This window comes from Melanerpes formicivorus, unplaced genomic scaffold (genome assembly GCF_026170545.1).
Source record: "Melanerpes formicivorus ecotype bairdi unplaced genomic scaffold, bMelFor1.0.p_v2 SCAF_225, whole genome shotgun sequence".
In the NCBI taxonomy this organism is placed as follows: Eukaryota; Metazoa; Chordata; class Aves; order Piciformes; family Picidae; genus Melanerpes; species Melanerpes formicivorus.
In genome coordinates, this window is record NW_027142577.1 from 179,333 (window position 1) to 197,378 (window position 18,046).

General features: G+C 57.1%; 1 protein-coding gene across 1 annotated transcript in view; it reads right to left on the reverse strand.

Moving 5' to 3' along the window:
- Nucleotides 1-3,472: 3,472 nt before the first annotated feature.
- LOC137458140 (hydrocephalus-inducing protein homolog) overlaps nt 3,473-18,046 on the reverse strand; it is a 66,623-nt gene continuing 52,049 nt past the window's right edge. The window contains exons 44-59 of the mRNA XM_068169823.1: nt 17,826-17,998; nt 17,212-17,410; nt 16,518-16,617; nt 15,786-15,885; nt 14,526-14,694; nt 13,693-13,931; nt 12,492-12,594; nt 11,686-11,890; nt 11,099-11,337; nt 10,074-10,225; nt 8,528-8,720; nt 7,759-7,864; nt 6,915-7,175; nt 6,158-6,300; nt 5,245-5,463; nt 3,473-3,762 (exon numbers count right to left, since the gene is read on the reverse strand). Of these exons, the coding sequence (XP_068025924.1) occupies nt 3,643-3,762; nt 5,245-5,463; nt 6,158-6,300; nt 6,915-7,175; nt 7,759-7,864; nt 8,528-8,720; nt 10,074-10,225; nt 11,099-11,337; nt 11,686-11,890; nt 12,492-12,594; nt 13,693-13,931; nt 14,526-14,694; nt 15,786-15,885; nt 16,518-16,617; nt 17,212-17,410; nt 17,826-17,998 (2,721 nt within the window). The 3' untranslated portion in view covers nt 3,473-3,642. The remainder of the gene's footprint in view (nt 3,763-5,244; nt 5,464-6,157; nt 6,301-6,914; nt 7,176-7,758; nt 7,865-8,527; nt 8,721-10,073; nt 10,226-11,098; nt 11,338-11,685; nt 11,891-12,491; nt 12,595-13,692; nt 13,932-14,525; nt 14,695-15,785; nt 15,886-16,517; nt 16,618-17,211; nt 17,411-17,825; nt 17,999-18,046) is intronic.

Below are 18,046 nucleotides of genomic sequence, written 5' to 3' on the forward strand. Positions count from 1 at the left end.
ACATTCCTGCATACAGTCAGATTGTGAAACCTCTGTATGATGTGACTCGAAAGAGAAACAGTTTCCACTGGGGACCTGAACAACAAGCAGCCTTTGACCAGATAAAGCAAGAGGTAGTTCAAGCAATGGGTCTGGGACCTGTCCGAGATGGTCCAGACATTAAGAACATTCTGTACACGGCTGCAAGTGACAATGGTCCAACCTGGTGCCTGTGGCAAAAAGCTCCAGGTGAGACACGTGGACGACCTCTTGGTTTCTGGAGTCGAGGTCACAGAGGCTCAGAGGCTAATTATACTCCAACAGAGAAAGAAATTTTAGCTGCCTATGAAGGAGTAAAGGCATCTTCTGAAGTGATTGGAACTGAATCGCAACTTCTCTTAGCTCCCAGATTACCAGTTTTGAATTGGATGTTCAAAGGCAAAGGCTCCACACCACATCATGCCACAGACTCAACATGGTCTGAGTGGGTGGCTCTGATAACACAGAGAGCTCGAATGGGAAATCTTGAAAGGCCTGGTCTAGTGGAGGTGATCTCAAGTTGGCCTGAAGGTATCAACTGTGCCAAACCTCCAGAGGAGAAAGTAACTCGTGCTGAGGAAGCTCCTCCTTACAATGACCTTTCTGATGATGGAAAGAAAGATGCTTTGTTCACAGACGGTTCCTGTCGTCTGGTTGGGAACAAGCAGAGGTGGAAGTCTGCAGTGTGGAGTCCAACACGCCGAGTTGCAGAGGCGAAGGATGGAGAAGGAGAATGCAGTCAGTTCGCAGAGGTAAAAGCTGTCCAGCTAGCTCTCGACGTGGCTGAACGTGAGAGATGGCCAAAGCTTTATCTCTACACCGACTCATGGATGGTAGCCAATGCTCTGTGGGGTTGGCTAAAGAACTGGAAGAAGAGTGGTTGGCAGAGGAAAGGAAAACCCATTTGGGCAGCCGACCTGTGGCAGGACATTGCTGATCGAATCGAGAGAATTCCAGTGAAGGTGAGACACATCGATGCTCACATTCCTAAGAGCAAAGCTGCTGAGGAACAGCAACACAACCATCAGGCAGATCTGGCTGCAAGAGTTTCTCAAGTAGCCATGGACTCTAATCTTGATCTCGACTGGAGACACCGAGGTGAGATATTCTTAGCTCGGTGGGCTCATGATTCGTCAGGACATCAAGGCAGAGATGCAACATACCAATGGGCTCGTGACAGATCCATAGACATCTCCACGGATGCTATCACACAAGTCATCCATGACTGTGACATTTGTGCTGCTATTCAGCAGGCAAAGTAAGTTAAGCCCTTATGGTATGGTGACAGATGGTCCGAGTATGGTGAGGCCTGGCAGATTGACTGCATCACTCTACCTCATTCTCGATCTGGTAAGCAGTATGTGCTTACTATGGTAGAGCCAAACACTGCATGGTTGGAAACTCATCCTGTACCTCCTGCTACTGCACCTAACACCATTCTTGGTCTGGAGAGACAAATCCTGTGCAGACATGGAACTCCAGAGAGGATTGAGTCAGACAACAGAACTCACTTCAAAAACAATCTTGTGAAGAACTGGGCCACAGAGCAGGCATGGAGTGGATATTCCACATCCCCTACTCTGCACCAGCTGCAGGGAAGATTGAGCACTACAATAGTTTGCTGAAGACCACTCTGGGAGAAACATCTAGCAGCAGCAACCTGGCTGGTAAATAGCAGAGGCTCAGTGAATGGAGCTGGACCTGCACACTCAGGTTTGTCCCGAAAGGTAGAAGGTGATAGAGTTCCTGTTGTTAGAGAAAAGGATCTGTTAGGCAAAACTCTTTGGATATTTTCTCCTTCAGGAGAGGCCAAACCTGTCTAAGGGGTGGTTTCTGCTGAAGGTCCTGGTCACACTTATTGGGTAATGCAAGAGAATGGAGAAATTCAGTGCATTCCCCAAAGAAATCCAACTTTAGCTGAGAGAGTTTCAGTTCAGAGTGCTGTACAGATACAACCTTGTGCCCAAAGGAGTAATCCATGAGGCATCTACGGAGCACGAACCCTAAGAGCCCTGAGAGCCCTGAGTCACCTGAGAGTCCCTGCTCCTTTTCTTTGCTGCAATGCAGAGAGACAAACTGTTTTCTGTTTTCTTGGTGCCTGGTTTCTGGACTCCTGAATCATCTCCATCGGAAAGTATCCAGAATGGACTGTGAACTTTATTTACTCATTGTAGCTGTTGTTTTAGATGAGATGGATAGTATTAGCAGCCACTGGAATTGTTTAGAAGGGGTGGAGCTCAGTGTGGTGAAGGCACATTATGCCCAGAATTATGCCCAGATACTGAAACCTGTCCCAGCATGCGGACAAGTTCCCTCTCCTTTCATGAGGGGAACAAAGGCCGAGGCAGCACAGCCCACCGCACACACCCATGGCAGGGGATGCTGGTGCTAATACCAAGTATGGCATCATTCTAGCTTCATGCTTCCTGTAGGCTGCAGCCGATTGTTTACGGCATGCCCATTGGCCAAGTCTAGCCGCAAGAAACCTCTAAGTATTACCCCAACTTGTAAATACGTTGCCCTCTTTCACTTTGCTCTCTCTCCTTGCTCCAGCCTAACCTCATGCCATAGCCTTGCTCTTAAGCCTGCATCCAGGCAGGCCTGTTGAGCCTTGGCCCTGAGAGTATCTCCAGAGGAGTGACATACGCTGAGCGCCTGAGAAGCTACAGCCTTGTATTACCAGTCTCACAGGCCGGAAGACCCTGCCATGTCTTCAAGAGGACTGGACCCCTGAGGGTAAGATCTGCCCAGTTGCCAGGGAAGAGACTAGCCGAGTCCAGCAGTCCAAACATCTGCCTCAGCCTTAAGCAGCAGACTAACAAGCTGCACAACCCTGGGTGTCAGCTCAGCAAGCAGGACCAGTGCTTCATCGCATGCCTGCATGATGCCACTGTTGTGGGAGAGAAGAGGAGTCCATGCCCTGTGCTCCAAAGCTGGGACCACTCCGATAGGGTCCCGTCCACACCTTCGAGCCAAGCAAAGGGGAAGTCGCTGCTTCATGCAGCCACACTTCCTCCCCAGGGCTGTCCACGCCGGCCCCGAAGGTCGTTGCCACAGGGCCGACCCCATCCTGGGACCAGCCCTGCCGGCCCTGCCAGGCCGATCCCACAGGACCGCTCCCTGCCATCTCAAGGGAGCCGTCACAGTCCTGCCAAGGGAACCTGCCTGCCAGCTAGTCTCCATTCCATCTCTTCTCTGCTGCCGTGGGAGGGAGAAGGCTGCCCCCCACTGTCACCATCTGGACCAGTCAGGAGCCAGCCCGGTGACAGCAGACTGCTACAAAAAAGGACACAGTGAATCTTCCCCCGTGCTTTCCACTTACTCATTAACATTTGGTTCAAAGCACCCGCGTCTAGCAAAGTCACCTCTGATGCATTGTAATGTCTCTATAGTTAAGCAGCTGCCAATGTCCCATCAACGCGCCATCTGGTGGACAGGCAGTGGAATTGCACCCTTCTTTAGATTCATAGAAATTAACTCTGTAAATATTCCAATGGAGTCCAAATGATAAATACTAAACCACTTCTGGGATGTATTGCACAGCTGTGCACTAGAATATGTACATCAAATAGTGGTTATTAATTATTTTAATAATTAATACAATTAATATTTCTGTGTTTCATATTAATTAATAACCTCTTCATCACACTCTGAGCCAGTGACAACAGCGCTGAGGAAAATGTGCACCTCACGGCTGCTGCTCTCCAAGACAGTGTGAGCTGGTTCTGCCTCTGGCTCCAGCACCTGCAAAGAGAAGAGTCGAGTCACTGAGCAGGGCCCTGAGTGCCAGGCTGATCAGGGAGCCTCCAACAGCAGCCACACAGAGGGGCTAGGAAGGACATTCCCATGGCTCATCCCATGAAGACGGCAGCAGGAGACCCTTCTGCTGTAGGCTGTGTGTCACCTGCTGACCAAAGCCAGCAGCGCCAGCACTGCAAGCACACACGTGGGAACTGCCACTGGGTACCAGTGCCTGACCTTGCTTTTCCTGGCCCCTATAAACCTAGCGGCCTGCAGTTTCCCTCCTGGAGGCTGTGGGTGGAGAACCCCAAGAATGAACAGCTCCGGAAACTCTTTTTAGGACAAAGGACTTTCCGGAGAGATGTCTGGTGTGGGGCAGCCACCACACTGCTGGGGGCTGGGAAGGGGCATTCGGGGCTGGGAGTGAACTCATTTGGAAAGTCTCTGACTGCTCTGCCTCTGCTAGGCAAAACGATTTGGGTTCCAGGTCTTGCAGTGGTTCAGCAGCTGGGGCAGAGCCATCACCCAAGAGAAGTGTGTTGGGCAAGGAAAGTCAAAGCAGAAGCTGCTGCTGAGATCCCCACAGCCAACAGCAGAGGGTGTTGGAGTTGGAAAAGACCTGGATGATTGTCGAGTCCAACCATCAGCCCTGCTCTCCAGACCCTTGGCCAGCTTTGCTGCCTTGCTCAGTGCAGACAACGCTCAAAGCTCAGCCCCAGGGTGCTGGGGGGCTCCGCAGCACACACAGCAGAGTGCTGCTACTGCTGCTCTGCAGCCAAAACAAGAAGCAGGGGATTCAACTCCTTGGGAGTTCAAAGGCACTGAATCTAAACCAGATCTGAACTCCAGGGAATGGAGACCTGCTCAGTGCTGACCAACAGCTCAAGTGGGGGGCAGGAGGTTGGGGGGCAAGAGGATGAGGCCAGACTCTTTTCTCAGTCATGCCCAGTGACAGGACAAGAAGCAAGGGGCACAAACTGGAGCCCAGGAGGTTCCATCTGACCAGGAGGAGAAGATTCTTTGCTGTGAGGGTGCTGGAGGCCTGGAGCAGGCTGCCCAGAGAGGCTGTGGAGTCTCCTTCTCTGCAGAGATCTCAACCCCCCCTGGTTATTGTGATCCTGGGCAAGCTGCTGTGGGTGTCCCTGCTTTAGCAGGGTGTTGAGACTGGATGACCTCCAGAGGTCCCTTCCAACCCCCACCATGCCGTGCAAGTGGGTTCAAAACTGTGAGCTCCCATCCAACACAGACTGCAACACTTCAGCTCTTGGTTTAGGGTTGGCCTCTCTTGTCCAAGAGACTTCCCCATCTTGTCTGAGCCCTCAGATCCCTCAGCAGCATCCTTTCCTCTAACACATCCTGCTGGTTCCCATTCAGGGATGGATTCACTGTCAGGAGGAGCAGCTCAGCCAGCAGAGATGGAGATCTGCTGCCATCAGCAGACCTTCCTGTGGCAGCTCAGGGAGCTTTTGCTGCTGTGCTTCTCACCTTCTTCTTGACAGGCCAGGTGGCACCTGGGGCCCTTGTGGTATCCACCCACTTGATGGCCTGCAGGCTGTCATCCCAGTCAGGGACCTCCTCTGGTGGCAGCTGGAAGGAGATCCTGGACACCTGACACTTCACTGGGTGCTTTTTAAAGGTGACCTCAACTTCTGATTGCAAAGTCACTGTGATGTCCTTCGCACAGCCAGCATGGAGGTGTCCCACCTAGGGAGAAGCAGAGAGCCAAGACCAACCTGGGATCACTGGCAAGGGATCACAGGCTGTGGGTGTGGGGAGCAGCTCTGCCAGCAACACCTCTGTGAGGAGAGGCTGAGAGCCTGGGGAAGAGCAGCCTGAGAGACAATCTCTCAAAGCTTATCAAGAGCTAGAAGGTGGGGCACAAGAGGATGGGGCCAGACTCCTCTCAGTGGTGCCCAGGGACAGGGCAAGGGGCACAAACTGGAACCAAGGAGGTTCCATCTGAGCCAGAGGAGAAAATTCCTTGCTGTGAGGGTGCTGGAGCCCTGGAGCAGGCTGCCCAAAGAGGTTGTGGAGTCTCCTCCTCTGCAGAGATTCAAACACACCCCCCCGGCCATTGTGATCCTGGGCAAGCTGCTGTGGGTGCCCTGCTTTGGCAGGGGGGTTGCACTAGATGACTCCCAGAGGTCCCTTCCAACTCCCACCATGCTGGGATTGTGTCAAACTGCATCTTACTGAGGATTTATCTGGGTTTTGATGGAGAAGAACACCACCAAAAGATGCCATGTCCCACAACACGGAGCTCTTCTGGCCCCAGCAAAGCCAGGGATGGCATCTCCTAGGTGGCACTGAAAGGGGTTCTCACTGCTCCATGGTGGCTCCCAGACAGCTGCCAGGCAGGGTCTGAGCAGCAGGGAAAAGCAGAGACAACCAAGCTCACCTGGGGGCAGAAGTGGAAGGGAGGCTCAGGCAGCCACTGGAAGCGCAGGGCCTGCCCCCTGCTGCGGTTGGCGATGGTGAAGGTCACGGTGCAGGGGGTGCCAACGGGACAGAACCCAAACTGGATGTGATCCCCTGGGTCAGCTGTTGGCAATGAGAGAGAGAGCTCTCAGCATGAGGGGAGAGCCCTCTGCCCCCCACAGACACACAGGACTCCAGCTCTACCTTCTCCAAGCCTTCCTTCCCCTGGGACATGCAGCCCAGGACATGTCTGGGCCTGGGCTGAGATCACAGCGCCAGCTCACCTCCAGATCTGCACCTTCCAGCACCCCCAAGTCCTTCTCTGCAGGGCTGCTCTGGGCCCAGCATGGACCCCTGAGGGACACCAGTCTCCATCTGGACATTGAGCTGTTGATCACTATCCTCTGGCTGTGACTATCCAACCAATTCCTTAGCCACCAAGCAGTCCACCCAGAGAGGACACAAATGATCAGATGTGCTCTTCACAGCACCCCATGGGCTGGCAGACCTCCTTTTAGAGCTCCTCAATCAAAAGCTGCTTCCTTTGAGCCCTCCCTGCTGGCCTGCAAACTTCTCCCTTGACAGGGCACCTGCCCTGGGGCTCCCAAGCAAGGCTGCTCTGCAGGCTACAAAAGGTGACAGCAGCTGGCTGCTAAATCTGGGCCAGCCCTGTGCTGCCACAAGGTGTGCCCAGCCCTGGAGGTTCCTTGCTACACCCTGGCAGCCTCTCCTCTTACCCTCCAGGCTGTCCTCCTCCAGGCTGCTCTCAGGGAGCTTCTGCTCCTCCCTGTCTGCCACTAGTCCCTGCATGTTGTCCAGGGTGAAGTCAGCTTCATAGCCTTCCCCCAGCAGCCTGATGGTGGTCTCAGAGGGGTTGTCCAGCACGGACAGGTGGAGCTTCCCTTCCAGGCGTTGGGCCAGGGTGGGCTTGAAAACCACCTCAAACTCTGCTGTCTGCCCACGCTGCAGGAGCAGGGAAGCAGTGTGGGGCTTCCTCTCTGCACAGAGATGGACACCAGGGACAGGTGAGGCACTGCAAACATTTCCATGCTCCAGAAAAGGAACAGGAGCTTGAAAAACAGCTGTCTCTAAGCACAGCTTGGCTCACCAGTGCTTCCAGACCCTCCTCCCATGGTCACAAAGCTGTGACACTACCAGGGCCATCCCTGTTAGTTGTCTTAAGCTCAGCTCAGTGCTCAGCCCTGGCTCAAACTGCAGCCAGATAGCTCCTGCCTTAAGCAGAGCTGAGTCAGAGTGCTTTGGGCTTTTGCTGGCTGGCTGTGAGCTCAGGGGCAGCCTCCCTTCAGGCTGGGGACTCCCCATATGCAGCACAGACCTCAGATGCTCCACTGAAGTGGTGTTACCCCCCCCAGGACTCAACCCACCACCTCCATAAGAATGGAAAAGCTTCCTAGAGCTTGCCAGGTAGAAATCAACCCTGCAAAGAGTCCATGTGCAAAAGCCCCAGAGAGCCCCAGGACACAAGCTCTGGCCAACAGCTGCTTGCTGCTTGGCCAAGCCAGCAGCAGGACACAAGTTTTCCCTCTGTGAGTGACCACATTTCATGGGGGATGAATTCACCTTCCCCAGCAGAGTCCTTCATGCCCACAGCTTGGTAGAGGCATTTGGTGCTGGGCCTGGCTTTCAAGAAGAAAACTCCCTCTTCATCCAGCAGGTCCAGCAGCACCTGGGAAAAGAGCAGGACCAGACTGGGGTGGGCACAGCATGGCCCAGGGCCTGAGCCCACACTGCTGCTGTTCCACCACGGGCAGCCCAGCACGCTGCCCCCCTTCCAACACAGCTCTGAGCACAAGGCTGGAGCGAAACCAGCCCAAAGCCAGGCATCCAGAGACACTGGGAGGGGATGGAAACAGAAGCAGGCAGGACAGGAAGGCTCCAGCCTGACTCTCTGAGTTGTGTTTCCCTGAGAAGGTCCCAAAATCCCCTTTCCCAGAGGAACTCCCTTCCTGGCAAGCAGAAGTCAGCCAGGGGCTTCCAACAGACTTTCTGAGGCCCCTTCCCAGGCTGTTCCCTGAGGCAGGGAAAACACAAAGCCCAGGGCTGGCTCAAGGCTGGCAAGGACAGCAGCAGAGCTTGCAAAGGAGGTGGAGGCAAAAGTGAAGGGCTGCTGAGGCACGAGCCTCTGCCCACTGCTTTGCCACAGCAGAAGCTCAGGAGGTCGTCCTCCTGCCACAGAGGGGCTCTGAGCACAAGCCAAGGCTTTCCTTTGGGCTCCAAGGGCACCTGCAGAGCAGTGGGGCCCCTGCCCACCCTCACCGGCTGCGCTGGGCCCTCTCCTGCCCAGCAGCAGCCTTGTTCCCAGAGCAGAGCTCCCTCAGCAGCTGCTCACCTGGGCAGGGACAGGGCCAGAGTTCTGCAGGACCAGGGGCAGCTTCTCCCAGGCCCCCAGCAGGAGCCTCCTGAAGAGCAGCAGGGGGTTCCCTCTCCTGTCCTTCAGCGCCGGGCGCAGGACCCTCACCTCCGGCAGCTTCCCCTCGCCGCTGATCTCAAAGCTCAGGCTCTGTGCTCTCACTGCTGCAGGGCTGCAGGAGAGGGGCAGCAGAGCCACTGCTCACTTGGCAAGCAGTGGAGCCAGGGCCACCTGCTGCATTTCCCCTGCCTGGGGCTCCTGGCCCCCAGGACACAGCTCCCCCTTGCCCCTCTCCTCCCAGTCCCATCCAAGAGGAATCTGCTCTGCAGAGCCAGAGCCTCCCAGAGCACCAGTTCAAACCATTTCACTCAGAGGAGCCCTGCAGGGCAGCAGAGACATGAGGAGGTGACAGAGGCCATGGGGCAGGTTCCCTGGCTGTGCTGAGGTGAGACAGAAGCAAGGAGCATGAGCAGAGCATGGAAAAGTCTCCAAGGCAGAAGGGGCAAATCAGTGACCCCAGCAGGGAAGGTGATCTCCACAGAGGCTCAGAGCAGGAATTGCTCCTTAGGGCAGCAGACTGATGGATCCAGTCCCAGCTCAGCTACTAAAGGGCTGGGCAAGGGCAAGGCAGGCCCAGGACACACACAGGGCCTAGGGCAGAAGAGCTGGGGTCTTTTAGAGGGGATTCAATGGCTCCTTTAGCATCAAAGATCTTCATGCACCCCAGGAGATCCACCAGATCACCTCCTGAGCACAGGAACAAGGAGGCAACAAGGGCAGCTGGCTCAGGGCATGGAAACAATCCTCTGTCCTTGGCATTCTCCAGCTCAGCTGAAGCTGCACACAGCTCCATTGCTTCCTGATTCATCCACTCCCTGTTGGCTCCTTGGCATCAGAGAATCCTGGAATGCTTTGGCTTGGAAGGGACCTTGAAAGCTCATCCAGTCCAAGCCCCCTGCAGGCAGCAGGGCCCTTGGCAACTCCAGCAGTTTGCTCAGAGCCCCAGCCAACTTGACCTGGCATGGTTCCAAGCATGGGGCATTCCCCACCTCTCTGGGCACCCTGGGCCAGTGTCAGTGTCCCACTGCCCTCACAGGCACTGCTGCAGGCTACAGCAGGGCACTGACTCCCCGGCTCTGCTGGATCTCGCAGCTACAGCTTCTGAGTTCTCTGCAGCATCTCTGTCAGCAGGAGAGGCTGAGAGCCCTGGGGCTGCTGAGCCTGGAGAAGGGCAGCCCCAGAGGGGATCCTGGAGGTGAGGGTGCTGGAGCCCTGGAGCAGGCTGCCCAGAGAGCTTGGGGAGTCTTCTCTGCAGAGATTCCACAGTCCCCTGGCCATGGGGATCCTGGGCAAGCTGCTGTGGGTGCCCTGCTCAGGCAGGGGGTGGGGCTGGATGATCCCTAGAGCTCCCTTCCAAGCCCCTCCCTGCTGGGATGCTGTAACGCTGAGTACTCTACCCCAGGCTACTCAAAGAGCTAGAAGCTCTCAGGAAGGTCCCCTCCCAAGCTCTCCTGAGGTGAGTTACCTTGTGTGGACATCGAGGGAGGCCTCAAAAGTGCAATGGTAGCTCTTCACCTTCCGTGGAGTGAAGGTGACCGTGGCAAAGGCCTGGGAGCAGCTGGGCACGGACAGCCGGACAGGATCCACCTCAAACACCTGGCCAGAGTGGCTCTTCAGCTTGGGGAAGCCCAGAGAAGGCTGTTAGGAGGAAACTTTTCTCCATGTGCTGCTGTCTCACCCATACAAGGATCATGAGGAACAGCCCCAGACAGTGTGGCCCCCTTCTGGCTTCCCTAGACAGGCTCCATCTGTCTCGGGGGGGAATCCAAAGCAGTGCTGCCCCAGGGGGCTGCCATCAAGCCCAGGAGTGCAAAGCTTGCTTTCAGCGCTGCTCAGACCTCCAGCACACATGGGAAGTGGGGACTGCATGGAGAACCCTGCAAAGAACCTGCCCCTGGCCTTTAAAGAGAAGGGGCAAAGAGCAGGGAGCCTAAGGAAAGCAGAGAATGGCTTTGGTTGGAAGAGACCTTTAGGATCATCAAGTCCAACTCTAAGCCCAGCACTGCCAGGTCACCACCAAACCATGGCCCTCAGCACCACAGCTCTGAAATCCCTCTAGAGATGGGGCTCCACCTCTGCCCTGGGCAGCCTGGGCCAGGCCTTGACAACCCTCAAGGGAAAGAAATTGCTCCTCATGTCCAACCTAACCCTCCCCTGGCACAACCTGAGGCCATGTCCTCTTGTCCTAGCACTTATTCCTTTTGAGAGGAGACCAAGCCCACCCCAAAAGGGTCTGCTTGGAGCCCTGGCTCAAAGCTGAGGAAAAGCTCCTCCTCTGCCTGTGCTTCCAAGAGATGTTCAGAAGGGCTCAGGTCTCACTCCAAAGCCCCAGGGGCCTGGAGCTAAAACCTTGCCTGAGACACACTGAATGCAGCCCAGCTCTCACCTGCCCTGAGCTGCACTAGGCTGGGCAAAAGGAAGCAAGGAAGCTGGAGAACAAGGCAGATGCCACACAGCCTTCAGAGACTCCCCAAGGCCTCCTGTTCTTACCTTGCTGGGGCTGGGTTTGATGGAGAGGAGCACATGGCAGGGGATTCTGTTCACATTGCAGATCTTGAAGCGTGCCGTGGCCTGGTGCCCAACCAGGACGTTGGTGAAGATGAACTTGTTCTCATCTGTGAGGAACACCCCCTGCTGCTCCTGCACTGTCTGGAGGACCTGGCAGAGGTTGCTGCTGCTGCAGATCTGATGCCCCTCAAAGATGGCCTCAAGGTCATCAGCCACGAATGCTGTGAGCAGAGCAGAGGGAGGGCTGAGGATGGAGAATCCTTCCTGCTGACCTGCCCTGCCCCTGCTGGCCTCTGAGAAGCTCTTTCTGCCCAGGGAGCTGCAAACCCCAGCCTTGGGTGGGGGAGCTGCCTGTGAGGATGGAGCTCAGGCACCCTCAGTCTGAAAGGGTTTCTTTTGATCCTTCCATGCATCCCTCCCAGCCTCTCCCACTGGTGGGCTTGGCAAGAACCTCTGAGGATTGGCAGAGAGATGCAACGTCAGGCTCAGGCTGTCTGCTCTGTCCCAGGACTGAGGCTGGGTGCCGAGCAGCAGCAGCCTGGCCACAGGAACCCGTGGGCAGCACTCACCTGGAAGGCAGGACTCGGCCAGCAGGGTGTAGGGGATGCCAAGAGGGTTGTCCCTGGGGTCTCTGTTGCTGATGTCGATGAGCAGCTGCTCCTGGCACGGCCCTGGCAGCTCCGCAGCACAATCTACTGTCACCAGCTGCTGCTCCCCAGGAAGGATGGAGCCAAAGGCAGGGGACACTGTGAACATGCCCAGGGTGAGGCGAGCCTGCAGAAAGAGTCCCAGCAGAGGCTGATGGCAAACAGCCTCACTCTGAGCATCCCAGCAAGGAGGACCCTGGGCCTTGGCCTCCAGCTGGGCCCAGGGCAGGCAGGGATGACACCACGGCCCAGAGCACAACCCAGGATGAGAGGAACAAGCTAAGGAGATGTGCAGGCCTAGCCTGAGTGGCTTAGAGAAAGGAGTTGGGCTGTAAAGGGTGAAGCTGGGAGCTGGGGTCCTTCAGCCTCCAATGTGAAACAGGAGAGCAGAGAGAACTGTGAGAAACCATCAGAGAGGAGAGCAGACTGGGCAGAAGGCAAGGCAAGGTCATCTCCTGTCCCTGGACTGGGAGTTCAGCAGGGACACTCCACAGCTGTGGCACTCACAGCCTTATTTTGGCCAGCAGCTCCCAGGTACAGATCCCTTCCCCTTGGCCCCACAGCTCCAGGGCTGAGCAAGAGCACAGCATTGAGCAGCTCCTTCCTCTGCTCAGGGCTGGCAGAGGATGGGTCTCCCCCATGCAGCCCCTGTCCCATGCCGTGGGCACAAGCCCCCAGCCTGGGCACAGCAGGGGAGGAGCCTGTCCTGGGGAGCAGGAGCCACCCACCTTCACAGAGGGCTTGGTTTCCTTTGGCAGCAAGGGCATGCTCTGCTTGGCTGCAGCAGACCTTCCACTGGAGCTCCCCTGCTTGTGGGAGTGGGAGAACTTCCTTTGATGTGCACCCAGAGGAGAGAGCAGAGAACATCCCTCAGGCTGAGCTCCTCCTGCCCTTCTCCACAGCCAACCCTTCCTCCCCAGGGAAGAAAGCCCTCCTGCTCTTCACAGCCCCCTGCACCACCTGTGGCTGTAGCTGATGGGCAGATGGGCTCCAGCAGCAGCTGCATGAGGATGAGCAGGAGGATTCTCTGGCATCTCTCTCCTCCCTGCTCACAAGCCAACTGCACAGGCAGACAATAACCCAGGGCTCACAGAACATGGACTTGTTTAGTTGGGAGAGACCTTTAAGGTCAGCAAGGCCAAGACTGACCCCAGCACTACAGGTCACCACTAAGCCATGGCCCTCAGCACCACACCTCACAGAGTCACAGAGGTGTTGGGGCTGGAACAGACCAAGCACCACATCTAAACGACCTTCAAACACACCCAGGCTTGGTGACTCCACCACCTCCCTGGGCAGCACATTCCTGTCCTGACCACTCTTGCTGGGACACAGTTTTTCCTAATGCCCAGTCTGAACCTACCCAGTCACAGCTTGAGGCTATTCCCTCTTTCCCTGTCACTAATTACCTGTGAGAGGAGACCAGCACCAACCTCTCCACAGCTCTGAAACCCCTCCAGGAGCAGGCACTCCACCACTGCCCTGGGCAGTCTGGGCCAGGCCTTGACAAGCCTCAAGGGGAAGAAATTGTTCTTCATGTGCAGCCTAACCCTCCCCTGGCACAACTTGAGGCTGTGTCCTCTTGTCCTAGCAGTTGTTCCTTGGGAGAAAAGACTAACCTCACCTGGCTCCAGCCTCCCTTCAGGGAGTTGTAGAGAGCCAGAAGGGCTTCCCTCAGCCTCCTCTTCTCCAGGCTAAACAATGCTAGGTGCCTCAGCTGCTCCTCACAGCCCATGTGCTCCAGACCCTTCCCCAGCTTTGTTGTCCTTCCCTGGCCACCTTCCTGCACCTCAATGCTCTTGGAGTAAGGGGCCCAAACCTGGCCCCAGGACTCACAGTGCAGCCTGCTTGTGTGTCCTGGCTGCCTGCCACACGCCAGCCCTGCTGTGGGGCCTCCTCCAGCAGGAAGGTTGCTGCAGGCCTTCTCACCTTTTCTTTGTGGGCTCAGCTGCAGCCTGCTCTGCTCTGCAGATGAGGAACTGGAAGGGCAGGAGGCCTCTGTTCTGCAGCAGGAAGCTGCAGGCCCTCCTGGTGCCGCTGGCCATGGCCCCGCAGTCGAGCAGCGCCGCAGGGCTGATGCTGTACTGGCTGAAGACAGCTCTGGCTGAGAGCCTCACTGGGATGCTGGCCATGGGCTCCCCTCCTGCCCTCAGCTTGGGCTCCAGCACCTGCAACCAGGGCAGGCCTTGGTAAATCCAGCAGAGCCCAACCTCTGGCTCTGGCCTGTGGCCACAGCCCAGGTGCCCATCAGCTCATCCCCCTGCTCTGAAGTCCTTCTCCAGAACTGCATTTTCAGCCCCTCTTAGAATCATGGAATGGGTTGGCTTGGAGGAGTCATTGCTTCCATTTTCCTGCAGTCAGCAGGAACACCTGAGGGCAGAGCAGGTGCTTCAGAGCTCCAAACAACCTGACCTGCAGTGCTTCCAGTGATGGGGCAATGACCACCTCCCTGGCCAAGCTGGGCCAGGCTGGCACCACCCTCAGTGTCAGACATTTCTTCCTCCTATCCAGGCTGAATCTTCCTCTTTTAGTTTCAAACCATCACCCCTTGTCCTGTCCCAGCAGGCCCTGATCCAAAGTCTGTCCCCAGCTTTTGGATTGGCCCCCTCCAGCACTGGAAGGGCCAGAGCTGGCTTCTGAAAGCCTTTGCTGTGTGCAAATAACAGAAGGTTCCCCAGCTAAAGCTTGCTTTCCAGCACAGCCATGTCCTCCTGACCCCCTCAGCCCAGCTGTGCTCACCCTGCCTGCCCCAGGCAGCTCACCTGGCACAGCAGGATGGCTTTGTCCTCAATGCTGATCTCCCTCTGGGGGTGGAAGAGCAGCTGGACAGGGACAGGATGCTCAGAGGCAGGCAGCAGGCCCTGCTGGGGCTGCACAGTGAGGTGGGAGGCCAGGTCACGGCTTCCGGGGTCTGTGGGGCGCAGCCTGAACCTGGGGAGGGAAGGAGAAGAAGATCTCTGCAGTGAACAGCCCAGGGGCCAGCAGCACAGCCAGGACCTGCCATGGGACCAGTAAAAACCAACCAAAGAATTCTGCTGTGCTTAGGAGCCCCAGGCCCTGGCAGAGCCAGGCAGTGCTGAGTGCTGGCAGCTCCCCTCCACCCCCAGCGTTTTCATTCCTCCTCTAAAGAGTCTCCTGAAGAGAAAGGACTTAGCCCTGGAAGGACAGCAACAGAGCTCAGCAGGGACTGGCCTCAACTTCAGGGGCACAAAATCCCAGACCCCCAGCATGGGAGGGTTTGGAAAGGACCTCTGGGGATCATCTGGTGCAACCCCCCTGCTAAAGTAGGGCACCCACAGCAGCTTGCCCAGGAGCACAAGGGCCAGGGGGGGTTGGAATCTCTGCAGAGAAGGAGACTCCACAACCTCTCTGGGCAGCCTGCTCCAGGCCTCCAGCACCCTCACAGCAAAGTTTCTCCTCCTGCTCAGATGGAACTTCCTGGGTTCCAGTTTGTGCCCACTGCCCCTTGGCCTGTCCCTGGACACCACTGTCAGGAGTCTGGCTCCAACCTCTTGCCTGCCACAGGTCCTTTATCTGCTGCTGAGCATTGCTCAGCTCCCCTCTGGGGCTGCTCTTCTCTAGGCTCAGCAGCCCCAGGGCTCTCAGCCTTTGCTCCTCACAGAGCTGCTCCAGGCCCCTCAGCACCTTTCTAGTTTCTGCTGGACTCTCTCCAGTGGTTCCCTCTTGCACTGAGGAGCCCAGAGCTGGAGCCAGGACTCCAGAGGTGGTCTCCCTAGGGCAGAGGACAGGCAGAGGAGAATGCCCCCTGACCTGCTGGCCACACTCTTCTTACTGCACCCCAGAGCCCAGGGGCTCTCCTTGTGGTGCCTGCTGAGCTGTGCAGAACTGCTGGGCTGGGGCTGGATTCTCCATGCAAATGGAGCCTGGAGCTCAGGACAGTCCCAGTGGTCACACACACCATGAGGCAGCCAGCATGGGAACAGCTTCTAGCCACAGGAGCAGACTGCAGGCCTGGGCAGGTGCTGGCCCCAGGCACTCCCAGAGCAGGCAGCTGGACCAACCTGTATGCAAGCTTGCACTGCCCTTGGTTCCTCAGGGTCAGCACTTGCTTGGCACTCCCCAGGACCTCCAGGACTCCAAAGTTCACACAGCCATCTGCACCTGCAGGACACCCCCAGAGCGAGGGAAGGGATGGGGAGGATGCTGGAGCTGCTGCAGGCTGCACCCAGTCAGGAGACAGAGACTGGGAGAGCTCAGGTGGGACAAAGCTCTGCTCAGCAAGTCTCCAGCCTTGCAAGGTTTCTCTGGCTGCTTTGCTGCCCTTTGCTCTTCTTACTCAGAGAGGATCTGTAGGGCTTAGCAGCCAAGGAGCTCAGCCTCTACCTCCTTGCTTCCAAGCACAGATCAACCACTTGATGTGCTGTACTGAGCCTTCAGGAACTGCCAGCTGCTTGTTCCCACCCCTGGTGTTTCAAAGGGGCACACTTCAAGGTGTGAGAGAGGCAAGGCACTGTGTGACCTGACAGTGCTTTACTCCACACAGCTGGCAAGAGACCTGTGCCATGGATCCATGCCAGGCCTGCATTGCTGTCCCACCCCATCCCATCCCATCCCATCCCACCCCATCCCACCCCACCCCACCCCATCCCACCCCATCCCATCCCATCCCATCCCATCCCATCCCATCCCATCCCATCCCATCCCACCCCATCCCACCCCACCCCATCCCATCCCCCACTTGCCCCAGCAGTGCAATGCAGCTGAACTCCTTTGCTCTGGGGCCAGCCACTGACCTTCAGGCAGGGTGATGTTCAGAGCAACTTCGTAGGCCTCAGCCACAACTTCAATGTTCTCCACCTGAACAACACCCTGGACATTCTCTGCATCTGAAACCTGAGGCAGCAAGAAGCAAACCCTAAAGTCATTCTCCTCAGTGTTCCTGCTAAACAAGAGGAGTCCTTGTCTCTAGCAGCTGTCTTTACCCAGCCTGGGAGGCAGTGTGATGTACAAACACCCACAAGAGTCCTGAGGTGTCCCAGAGCAGGTGGCAATGACAGCCAACTCTCTCTTAGCAGGCAGCAGCCTCACTGCAATGCAGCCTCTAAACCCCAGGGAACAAAGCCTTAATAGCCAGAGGAGGAGACTCCACAACCTCTCTGGGCAACCTGCTCCAGGGCTCCAGCACCCTCACACCAAAGATGTTGGAGCCTCCTGGCCTCCAGTTCCTGCCTCTTCCCCCTTGTTCTGGCACCACTGCCTGGCTCCAGCTTCTTGCCCCCCACCCTCAGCTCTTGCTCAGCACTGAGGTATTCCTAAGCAGCATCCTTCAGTGAGGGTCCCTTGGTGCTAAGGGCCCAGACAATGTGGGCTCAAAGGAATCTCCTCAGGGCTCATCCTTTGGCCCTCTTTGCCTTCAGACACAGCCTCCATCCCCCAGGGCCCACAGCACTCTGCCCAGCTCTGCCAGGCAGGGCCCTGTCCCCTCACCTCCAAGCGGATCTTCTTCTCCACGCCGAGAGCCTTGGTGCTCCTGAAGCACAGCTGCACGGCCAGCTCCGAGCGGGGCCCGACCGTGCCCTGCCTCTGCGACACCGAGAAGCCCTCGCCGAGGCTCTCCAGCCCGCTGAGCCTCCAGGCCACCGGCAGGGGGCAGCTGTTCCGCAGCAGCAGGCTCCTGCTGTGCTCGCTGCGGAGACACCAAGGCTCAGTGCCAGCTGCTGAGGGGCACAGCGGCAGCCCTGCCGCTGGCAGCAGCCCTCCCCATGGGGCTGAAACCACCCTGCAGGTTTTGCTCTTTGCCACAAGCCTGAGAGGGGAGGCCCCTAGGGAGAGCTTGGTGGCAGAAGGGGATCCAACAGCAGGCAGAGCCAGAGCCAGAGCCACTCTCTCTGCACCAGCAGAGGAGAAGCAAATGCATCAGGGCCCCCACTGCTGGGGGGCTAGAGCTGGGGACTGTCATGGGACATCCCAGCCAGCAAGGAACGGTGAGCAAGAGGCTGGCAAGTGCTGGGAGCAAGAGGGCTGCTGGCCCAGCCTCCAAGCTGAGGAAAGGGAAGCTGCAGCAGAGCCACCCCCAGCAGAGTGCCCCTGGCCTGACTGACCTGTGCAGAAGCACCCTGTTGAAATGCAGCTGCTTGGGGCTGACCCCCAGCTTCACCTGCACCCCTTGGCAGCACAGGTGGAAGACCACTGGCTCTGGGTTGCCCTTGATGCAGCAGATGAGGCTGTCTTCCACCAGGCCAGGTGAAGTGGGGTATGCCCAGATGCTCAGCTCCTGGCCCCAGCCCCACAAAGAGAAGCACAGAAGAACATTCAGTGAGCA